Source organism: Labeo rohita, chromosome 9 (assembly GCF_022985175.1).
Source record: "Labeo rohita strain BAU-BD-2019 chromosome 9, IGBB_LRoh.1.0, whole genome shotgun sequence".
Classification (NCBI taxonomy): domain Eukaryota; kingdom Metazoa; phylum Chordata; class Actinopteri; order Cypriniformes; family Cyprinidae; genus Labeo; species Labeo rohita.
The window spans coordinates 25,037,167-25,048,791 of NC_066877.1; the positions used below are offsets into that span (position 1 = coordinate 25,037,167).

Below are 11,625 nucleotides of genomic sequence, written 5' to 3' on the forward strand. Positions count from 1 at the left end.
TATAGCAAAAGCAGTAATATTGTGAAATATTTTTACTATTTTAAATAACTGCTTTTTGTTTGAATATATTTTTAAATATAAAAACATTTATAATGTTACAAAATACTTCTATTGTTATACTGAACTTTCTATTCATCAAAGAAATCTAAAAAAAATACTCAGCTGAAAAATAATAATAATAATAAATGTTTTAACAGCAAATCATAATATTAGGATGATTTCTGAAGGATCATGTGACTGGCGTAATGATGCTAAAAATTCAACTTTGAAATCGCATGAATAAATTACATTTTTAAAACAAAATAGAAAACAGTTCTTTAAATACTAAAAATATTTCAAAATTTTACTGTTTTTGCTGTACTTTGGATCAAATAAATGCAGTCTTTGTAGGTAGAAGAGACTTATTTAAAAAAACATTAAAAGTTACTGTTCAAAAACTAATTTTTACACCGCTTCAGATAAAAACTTCATATTTAGACCCTTTATATCAAGTAAGCTTAACAGATAAGTAAAAATGTATTGATACAGCACTTTAAAAGCTACTTTTAACGCACAAAGTGCTTTACACAATATAAAAACACAATCTATAGACCTATACACAATATATGAAAAAAATAAATAAATCAAACCCAAAATACACAAAAGACATCACAAACTACTAAAAGCATGTCTATACAAATATATTTTCCATCGACATTTAAAAACAAACACACATTCAGATAACATAACAGATAAGCAGCACATGCCAGTCTTCGTGAGCCTCCACAGAAAGTGAAGTTCTTTTTGAGCTTGTCTTCTAAGGAGATGTTCTGGCTACAGGAGAAGTCTTCTGAGGAAACAGAAGCCAAGGGAGTGGGTTACAGATGACTTCCTAAAGTCAGCAATTAATTCTTTTGTTTAACAGCACGGCCTAAGATTTTTCACCACCTCGCACATGTTGTCACATGTAATTATGGCCTAAAAACACAGTTTTGATGTGCTGTAGTGTTATGAGAGCATTAAGTTTGCTCATGGAGACTAACCACTTGAAATCTGGTAGTCAGGGAGTCAAGAATCCAGTTACAGACTGTGATATTAAGTCAAAGTATGGAGCATTTTCTGATGAGCGTCTGAAGTATGGTGGTGCTGAATGAAGATCTTAAGTCAGTGAACAGCATTATGAAATACAGTAACTGTTTTTATTATGTGAGAGTGAGAGGGACTCTTAATCATTCACAGTGGAGTGGCTCTGTCTGTAGCCATCATGCATAAGCGAGTAAACATTTGCATTTAGCCAAGGCCTCTTAGTTGTAGAGTAATTGTGTGGCTATACACCACCTTCTTACTAAAATATCATGTAATAGATGGCACATACTCATCTGTGTCCCCACGCATGGCAGGTTTCAACATGTTTTGTATAAGCTCTGGGCATGTTCTTTCATTTTTGAAATGGCTGCTATGCAAAAAAAACAAAAGATTAGTCAAAACTCCACATTCTGCTGTGATGAGTAGACTTATTTAAAGGGGCCATGACATGAGAAACCAAATTTCCCTTGATCTTTTGACATCTCTGTTGAAAAACAGCATATGCTGGTAGGTAGGTTTTGATGCTAGGATGCTGGTTAGGTAGGTCTTGATGTTGGTTTAAGCTGGTCCTTTCCTGGTTTATGCTGGTCCTTTGCTGGTTTATGCTGGTCCTTGAACCAGCATCAAAACCTACCTAACCAGCATCCCAGCATCAAAACCTACCTACCAGCACATGCTGGTATTTTCAACAGGGATAAATGAGGTCTTTGTATGCTTAATACATCCTGCAAGTTTTATAGCTTAAAATATCAGAAAAAGGGTTGAAAATAATAATTTTTCCTTTTTATTGATAGGAGAGTGGAGATATGACAGAAAGTGAGCGAGAGGGATGGGATCGGGAAAGGTGGGATTCGAACTCAGGACGCCTGAATTTGGCGCGCTGCCCACAAGGCTACCGGTGTCGACTTTTCCACATATTTATTTGTTGCTGTTTGTGTGTGTGTGCAAAAAACTTTATTAACATTATATGTAAACCTCAAGGAACATATTAAAATAAAAAAATCCATGTCACGACCCCTTTAACCTACAACATACATCTAACACTGACATATCCTAAAATATTGTTTCCTCTTGTAGGGGCTAAAACGTGGTATAGGTTTAGTGCTCTCATCAGGTTGGTGATTAAAAAAACCTGCTTTAAAATGGCATAAAATGATCCTCTCTTAATCATTTTACCTTTTTTCGTCCCATTAGCGTTGATGACGTAACGGTACCATCTTTCAGCAATTTTACAAGTTCTAATTTTTACGCAGAAACTAAAAAAACAACAGACCCATAATGTAAACGTTAGTGTTCTGTGCTCACGAGTTTTGTTTTAAAAGTGTGAATGCGTTGTGATCAGTTACAGTCGGAGAACCTCTTTAGAGAGAAGCAAAACCACAGAAGATCCTTCTACGCCCCTCCTCCTCTTATACTGGCACTGGCAGCTATACTTCACATTATCGTTTATCTTTTCAATGAAGATCAAGGGAGGACATACATTCAACGACGATTTTGTGCGGTAAGGGATTTGAATACTACATTCACTAACAAGGCAGTCTGAACGGTTACATTATAGTCATCAAAAAGGGGAAAACACAAACGCTTACGCTTCTGTTTTGAGGACCTCCATCCACCACTCGTTGCAATCACGTTTTGAACAGTTCTTCCTCGCGGTCATGTGACAGTTTCGGGACTTTCTTGAACATGAAAAGTCACAAAAAACTTATTATGATGCAAGTAACTACTCAGCGACTACAGCGATTAGGTAACAATGTTTCTTAGTTACATTAACATGCCCATTACAAATGTAAATAATAGTAGATGTAGTATAACGGGTTACGCTCAGCTCTGGGCGTTTACGTTACAAATCATACGGTGGTGAGCAACATAAAACTAAAAGTAAAACAATAATGATGTCGGTATTCTATTCTTCCATTACTGTATATGTGAAATAGTGTTTACTAAATTACTAAATGTTGACTAAATGCGATGGGTCCCTCATTAAACGTCACCTAACATGTCACATTTTGGTTGTGTACTGTAAGTGTGACGTGTTGGAAGGGATTTATTTTTAGAAATTAATTTGTCTAAATTTGTTTAAAATACATGTAAACATGTCAAACATAAAAACGTTGTTTTTAAGCATATGATTGGTTCATATTCTTTTTGTGTCTGTGAGTGTGTAGTACATATCAAAGCCGTTACACACACGCACATACACAATACCAGTGGAGTAACTAGTTACATGTAACGGAATTACGTAATTTAATTACAAAATAAATGTTATTGTACACTTACAGATTCAATTGACTAATTTCATAAATTGCATTGACTGCTCTAAAATGAGACATAAATGTTTCAGGAGTTTAGGACACAGAATAGGACACATGCTTATTTGATAACTTTTATTTCCTATTTGGGTTTATGCATAAACTTTATTTTTTACGATTGTTTTTTCCAAGGCATTGTTAGATGCTAGTGTTTTCTGTCATAACTATGCAAACATTTGATTTCATACCCAGTATCATAGCTATTAAACTATTTCTTGTTATGATTTCAAATCTGTATTTAACCTCACAATGATCTCAAAGTAAATAAGAGCTGTTAAGGCTGAATTTGGGGCGTTGGTGCCAATAGCCTCGTGGTTAGTGTGCCGACATATAGCGCAACTGCGCTCATGGTGACCTGAGTTCGATTCCCATCTTGAGGCCCTTTGCCGATCCCGCTCCCCTCTCTCTTCCCAGCTCTTTCCTGTCATCTCTTTACAATCCTATCACAATAAAAGGCATAAAAAGCCCCAAAAAATAAGTAAAAAAAAAAAAGTCTGAATTTGTGGTGGCTGTGCTTTAAATTAAATGATTACATGGCTCCGTGGAATGCTTGATTCTGATTGGTCAGTCATGACATTCCAAGGTATGTTATTCCCCGATAACAACTGGTAAAAACGAATAACTCAGACTCATTCGGGGCAACTTAAATCAGTGCTATATGCTTGATAGTTTTTCTTGGTGGAAGCTTTGTGTTTGGTTAGCTAATGAAATATTAAAGCTTAATTCAATATTATGTAGACAATGTCCTAATTCTGTCATCCTGGTATCGTGGACTCGCTCTTTTGTTTCATACAAACGCAGCTGCTGCCTTTTTTTTTTGTACACTGTAATGGATTATAAGATAACTAACTGTAACGGTGTGAGTGAGACAAGAGGCGAGCGGATCCAAGTGCAAGCTTTTATTAACAGGACGGACAAAAACATGGTCGAACAGGCAGGGTCAAAACAGTAGCAAACAGGCATGACAAAGGCAAGATGTAGGGAGAGTCCGAGTAGCAGGCGTGGGTCAATCAACGGCGAACATAATCCATAACTGGAGCGAGACGAGGGAATAATCCATGAAACAAGCGAGAGTCCAGTAGGCAGGCGGCCAGATAGACGAGACGAGATGGCCAGGCGAGAAAGCTATACACGGGGAACTCGGAAACTAGGGAACAAGGGAACTAGGAACTAGGAACTAGCTAACAATGATAATCACAATGATAACAACAACAACAATACTCCGTGACTTGCATGGGGAAGGTCCGGGGCTTTTATAGCGCGCCTGATTGGTCACAGGTGCTGACCCAGTCAGCGCGCTGGATGACGGGGAATGTAGTCCGGGGTGTAGTGCAACAGTCTGAGCGTTATGACAGGGTGAGAGCGACATCTGGTGGTGAGCGGACCACAGGTCACCGACCAGATTCATGACACTAACAAACTAGTACTACTACTTAATTATTTATGTGGTGAAATGTTGTGTAAGAAAAGTGGTATGACTGCACTGTATCCTAAAATGTCTAGTTTGAACTTGCCGTTTGCTAGCAACTGATTTCTTCATGGAAGCTTCAGATATTTCAACTCAGATCAGTGTTTCGTGTCTAATTATTTTGACACGAAACATCTAAATAATCTCTCAAGCAGCTGTGTAATAAGTAGGATAATGTACATCCAGCCAGTTGTTATCGCAAAATAAAGATGTATGTTATCCCTTACTTATAATCTTAATTCAAGTGATGAAGGATTTTTGAAAGTCTGACAGTAATCAGTGTTAAGTGCTACTGTAAGGTTAACTCTGCCTGGTTTAAATGTTTCAAAATGATTAACAGTTGAAAATATTAGAAATTTAGAAAAGTAATCAAAAAGTAATTAAAAGTAATAAGTTACATTACTTTAATAAAGTAATTGAAAAGTTACCCTACTTATTACATTTTAAATCAAGTAACTTGTAATCTGTAACCTATTACATTTCCAAAGTAACCTTCCCAACACTGTACAATACACGGTAGATGGCGACAAGTAACTTAATGCTCAATGCTTAAAGTCAAATCATTCAGCTGAGTTATTCAAACTATTCTATTGCTTTATTTTTGTTGGGAAAATACACAGAATTACAATATAGTGTCTAAAATGTAAGTTTCTCAATAATATATTGTGTATTGAACTGCATAAAACCAATTTTAATTATATTACAGAGTCCAGAATCTGCAGTGTTGCTTACAAGAAATACTTCTGTTTTCTGGTCAAATATTTACTTAACACTTACCTAATGTGTTACTTAACTCCATAATAAAAATTCCTTTCATTGCAATATTCTTGTTCTGCTGTTTCTGTACTATTCTAGGAAGTATTGTTAACCTGACTTCATTAGTAGTCCCTGCCTGTGTATTTAATGCTTGCTTTTCTTCACAGAGATTAACCCATGAGACTCTCAAAGCCCGAGCATGAACCAGGGGAGCGGTGCTTGTTTGTGGACCTCTGTGCCTCAGCACTGCCCTGCACCATGTGATCGTTACAAGCATGCATCTTGTGCCCACAGAGGCCATGTTTACGTATTAGGTGGGAGAGAAAAATGCTCACTGAGAGATTTCTGGAAATATAATGTGGGTAAGTCATTGTTATTTATCTGCAGCTACATGCTGCTTTGGATACTCGTGCTTGTGATTGCATAGTAAATGGTTCCTGCTGCATTATTCTATAATAATTTAGCGGAACTGTATACATTTTTAGTCTGTGACAAGTGGGCTGAGCTTCCTTGTGATAGTGAAGAAGCACCTGAAGAACTGGAGGAGCACACAATGGTAGCATATCAGGTAATTGCAACAAACTCACAGTTGAGCACTACAGGTTTGCCAGTTATGAGAAACAATATAACATTCTTAAATTTTCACTTTTTATTAAAAGCAGTCCACATTCCAAGTCCTCCACATATGGCACATATATATATATATATATATATAAAATAAATATACTTAGAAATATTCCTTATATAAATGTAGTAATTTTAAAACATTTAGTAACTAATATTGCAATTTTATATTTATTTATTTATTAGTATGGCTTTTACAAAAGGTGATTTCATATATACTTTTTATAATCATAATTATTTCCAAATATAACTTTAGTAAAAATAGTAAATTAATTTACCATTTTTTTTCTTAGGGATTTCTGTATGTCTTCGGAGGAATGCAAGATTCATCATATACTAACTCAAAAACACCTCTTTGGGTGTTTGATACAGGTATTTTTTTCAGTGCATGTTATATTTATGTATTTATTCATTTTATTGCATTGCATTGTGTTTTTTTTGTACAATTCGTTATTTTTTTTACTGTTAATTATATGCATGTAATTTATTCATTTGAATGGAAAACAATAATATAACTGTCTGAATTTTTTTATGCAGATTGTGTTTTACTACAGAGTAATCACATCTTAACTCACATCTTCATTTTTATATTTTTTACAGTTAAAGAGTGCTGGATTAACTGGAATACAGGAAGTGAAGCTTTACAGGTAAGCATTTTTTTACAAGATCTACAGCTGAAACACATATCTTTTATTATAATGAATTGTTTTTGTAGGGAGTGACACCAGCAAACAGAAAAGGGCACAGTGCTGTTATCTTTGGGTCATCTATGTATGTCTACGGTGGATACATTGATATAAAAGGATCAACAAAGGAATTCTGGAAATTTAATTTTGGTGAGTGTTATCACACTTGGGATTTATGCTTTTTATAAAGCAAACATCTTCTAAGACAATAAAATATTTATTTGAAAAGTGTGACAGTTATCCACCTCAGGTGTGATTTCCGTAATTTACAAATTGCTGAATGACCTTACCAAATAATGATATTTTCTACATGTTCAGATTCCAGGATGTGGTCGCTGCTAAGCAGTGTAAAAGGTGGGCCTGGTCCCAGACATGGTCACTCAGCTATGACATACCAGGACTCCATGTACCTTTTCGGTGGCCTGCAGGGCTTGAAGGAACAGAAGGACCTGTGGAGCTGGAGTTCTGCCAGCCAAACCTGGAGCTGCATCAAATTCCAGTAAGTTTCTTTATAAACATCTATCCATCCATCCCATAAACCCTGATTGTCATACAAACAATAAATAGATTTGGCCCAAGCGAAGTTTATAGCTTCAAACCTTGAAAAGATATTCAGAGTATCGGTGCTGACATTAAGCATTTTTATGCTTATCGGTATCGGTTATTTTCAAAACCGATTTGCCGATAAAATAATTCAAAAGCAATTAAAGAAGGTTTTTATCAGAGCCCTTGTTATTCTTAATTCTGACAATAATTTGAATTTTTACACCAGACATATACATCAGTTCAAAATATCGGTTATCGGTCTACTTGATCTGTAAGATTTGGTTTGGCATCTACCCTGAAAACATACACATATTAGTCAACCCCTACACTTACCCCTTTGTGTGTGAAAACCCCTAAACGGCACATAAAAACAAAAACTATAGTTGGTCGCTCGAGCATTATGCATGGTCTTTTGATTTAATGGAATAGTTTATCCAAAAATTAAAATTTCCTAGATGTAGATAAATTTGTTTCTTCATCACAACAGATTTTAGGAAATTTAGCATTACTTTACTTGTTTACCAGTGGATCCTCTGCAGTGACTGGGTGCCGTCAGAATGAGAGTCCTAACAGCTGATTAAAGCATCACAATAATCCACAACTAATCCACACCACTCAACTCCATCATTTAAAGTTTTGTGAAGCAAAAAGCTATGTGTTGTAAGAACCAAATCTATCAAGGTGCTTCTGGCCAAAATACCAGCTCATAATCTATAATGACACTTACCCCAATGAAAGTCCACCCCTGTTGTTCTCTCACATCAGAATCCACCAGTATTGTAAACAGTGGATTGTAAACGTGCTTGATATGTGCATATTTCTCTCCTGTAAGTTTGTTTCACAGAAGAAAGTAATATTATGGATAGAGGACTTGTATTTTAGTCAGAAGCAGCAGTTTGAGGTTAAAATTTGTTTCTTACAAATACACAATTTGTGGATTACTTACAATACTTGTGGATTATTGTGTTTGAATGTTCAGTCTGACAGCACCCATTTATTGGTGAACAAGTGATGCTAAATTTCTCCCAATCTGTTCTGATGAAGAAACAACCTCATCTACATCTTGGATGGCCTGAGAATGAGCAAATTTTCAGCAAATTGTCAATTTTGACATGCACTTAAACACTAACCCTTCTGTGATCCCTTACTCTGCAGTTCAGGTCCTTCCAGGCTGGTTGGTCACACGGCTGTATTTTTTAAGGACAGCATGCTCATCTTTGGTGGTGGGGAAACCCAGAGCTCTCCTCAGAGCAGCTTGTGGAAGTTCAACCTGGAAACACAAACCTGGAAGAAGCTAGCATTGTTACCTGGATCCCCCTCTCTGTGCCGGATCCATCACTGCAGCATTGGCCTAGGCCAGAGTTTCCAGCCAACAGCCCCAAACAGTATCTATTTAGAAATACCCAACTCTCACAAGATCAATAACAAGCTAAGACCATTTAAGAACAAGTGCCAACCATCCTGTCCCACTTTGCAGGAACCCTGTATTGAGCTTCAGACTTTCCACAATGACAATAAAAAGTATTTAACAGATTTTAGTATTGCACTGAAAGACACTAAGCTGAAAGGAAGCTGTCTCACCTTTGAGAACCAGGAGGCTATTAGCGGGAAGCGGAATAGTGGTGATCTGGGAGAGGAAACAGAGGATGACATGTTTCTCCATATGCCTGATTTGCTGTTGGTCTTGGGTGGTAAACCTCTGCAAGGACAGCATATGATTTCAGTGTGGCATATGACAATGGCATAATCTGTTGTTTTTAGTGCATTCTACTTTCTCTGTGAGAAATTAATGGGCCTTCATAATACATAGCTATATCCTGTGGGAGAACAATTAAATTCAGTCATGTACAAACTTTTTACCTTGTCTGTAATTATTACCTCGACTGAAACCCCATTTACTCTGAAAAGGGCTTTTATCTTCTACAGAATATGTCATTTGTTTCTGTAAATGTGGTACTTAATACTGTATATGCTGGTTAACATTATTTTACTATGTATCACAATTTTATATTAAAAAGTCTTCACTAAGTGTGAAATACGGGTCAAAACTGTTCATGTGAATTTTATTACATGCTAGGAATGAATTGAAGCATTGTCACATTTTGTAATTTGCCCCATGTATATTGCTGGCAGAACACATTAATTTTCCTGTGTTTATGGTGTTTCAGGATAGTTGCACTCAAATGTTTTAATAAGTAATGCATTACACAAGTAATGTGCAATCCATTCAGAACAATCAAAAATTCACTGCAGTGCTTATGTTAAAACCAGCACTAGTTGGTGTTTATTTTTAATCTGTTTAAAAGCAGATAGAAAACTATATTTGTAGCATATTTGTATTAAACAAATACTGTACTAAATACAACTAGCTTGGCATAAACATGTTAAAAAATACCACAGATTAAAAAAGGAGTAAACTGTGCTTGTAGAGCACTAATTGTTATTCACTGAACTGTATTTACATTTCATCATGCTTGTAGTTTTTGTTACCACTTGAGGGCGACAGACTTCGCTAGTTAGACCACAAAAATTCAACAAATGCACAAATCATAGATGTATAGCTTGATCCAACAATCTCCCTAACACATTTGGGTTATTCTACACAGTATTTTTGTATATTGAAATAAAATACAGAACGACACAGCTCACATCTGTAGGCTAAACAGATACATACCATAATTAGTATCCTTTATCCTCAATATGAACGCAAAATATAACAATTAAAGTATTGTATTATGAAAAATGTGACATAAGTCCAAGAGATTTTCCATGGAAAGTGACATCCATGTCAAAGAAGTGACAAAAACTTATGCCTGCCATAAATAGTATTGAACTGCATTCTGTAGATAATTAATTTTTATATATTAGGACAAAACGCATATATGTCACCCTGGACCACAAAACCAGTCATAAGGGTCAATTTTTTAAAACTGAGATTTAAACATAGGTTGAAGCTGTATAAATAAGCTTTCCATTGATGTATGGTTTGTTAGGATAGGACAATATTTGGGCGAGATACAACTATTTGAAAATCTGAAATCTGAGGGTACAAAAATATCAAAATATTGAGGAAACTGCCTTTAAAGTTGTCCAAATCTTCTTAGCAATGCATATTACTAATCAAAAATTATGTTTTGATACATTTATGGTAGGAAATTTACAAAATATCTTAGTGGAACATGATCATTACTTAATACCCTAATGATTTTTGGCATAAAAGAAAAATGGATAATTTTGACCCATACTACATGGCTATTGTTACAAATATACCTGTGCTAGTTACGACTGGTTTTGTTGTCCATATAGCTAAAAACTACTGATAGCCTGTATGAAAGGCATGGTTTGTTCACTTCAGACTGCAAAGCTGGTACAGAGGTTGTATCTTCCTAAGTGGCACATATTCTCCACAAAAAGGTGCTCTGATTAATGTTGGTAAGAGGTGTCATAAATACACAAGAATTACAATCGCAAAAATAATATTATTAAATTAACATTTTAATTTTTTTATGAATACAGAAACCAAAACAATTGAAATATTAAGTTATATTTTATATAATATTCCTGATGATATCTATGAACACTGCTTGAGATAGGAAGACTTAAAATGAAAGGTAAAGTAAAATCCAATCAAAATAGACGTGTCCATAAAAGAAAGACGCCTAGAGAATGCAACGTGCATTTATTTTGTTAAAGCGATAGAGGGCGCCATATCACTTAAGAAAAAGTTGGCAATGCAACCCTCTTATCTACAGTACAGAAAGTCGATTAATACTGAAATAAACTAACAAACGAAACAGCATTTGAGTGAATTTCTTAAAACGTGTCTTAAGCCTTGCAAAGTCGCCGTCATTAATGAAATATTACAGAATTTGATCTGAAACGAGTGACTATTTTCATGAAAAGGTTTTGCTTCGTTAAAATAATACTAATAATGATGATAATAATAATAATAGCTCGATGTGTAATTTGACGTGAAAACAACAAGTAACGTTACTGGCAATTTACATTATGCTTAAATGTTTTGTTTTTTGAAAGAAACCTATTTCTGTTGCGGTTTGAAAGCCCTGCAGTCTTGTATTTTTTTTTTTTTACAATGAAAAGTTGATGTGAAATAGCTGTTACGTGTCACGTACGGATCCAGCGGTCTTCCCTGCTCTATTTGAACTGA

At 35.4% G+C, this 11,625-nt stretch overlaps 1 protein-coding gene and 1 long non-coding RNA gene across 3 annotated transcripts; one reads left to right on the forward strand and one right to left on the reverse strand.

Annotated features, from left to right (window-relative positions):
* Positions 1 to 597: 597 nt before the first annotated feature.
* Positions 598 to 2,787, reverse strand: LOC127171011 (uncharacterized). Its single transcript, XR_007828442.1, has 3 exons — positions 2,655 to 2,787; positions 1,355 to 1,435; positions 598 to 829 (listed from the first exon to the last, which is right to left on the reverse strand). It is a non-coding gene; the product is annotated as an uncharacterized LOC127171011 (long non-coding RNA).
* On the forward strand, positions 2,282 to 9,517 carry si:dkey-3d4.3 (actin-fragmin kinase). Of its 2 annotated transcripts, none has more exons than XM_051119407.1 (8): positions 2,282 to 2,566; positions 5,769 to 5,963; positions 6,087 to 6,169; positions 6,519 to 6,597; positions 6,826 to 6,872; positions 6,941 to 7,061; positions 7,230 to 7,410; positions 8,613 to 9,517. In XM_051119407.1, exons 2-8 carry the CDS (start codon positions 5,801 to 5,803, stop codon positions 9,202 to 9,204), a joined length of 1,266 nt encoding a protein of 421 aa, XP_050975364.1. In that variant the 5' UTR covers positions 2,282 to 2,566; positions 5,769 to 5,800; the 3' UTR covers positions 9,205 to 9,517. The 2 variants fall into 2 exon arrangements, with proteins under 2 accessions (XP_050975364.1, XP_050975365.1); XM_051119408.1 differs by lacking the exon at positions 2,282 to 2,566 and adding an exon at positions 2,676 to 2,812.
* The last annotated feature ends 2,108 nt before the right edge of the window (positions 9,518 to 11,625 follow it).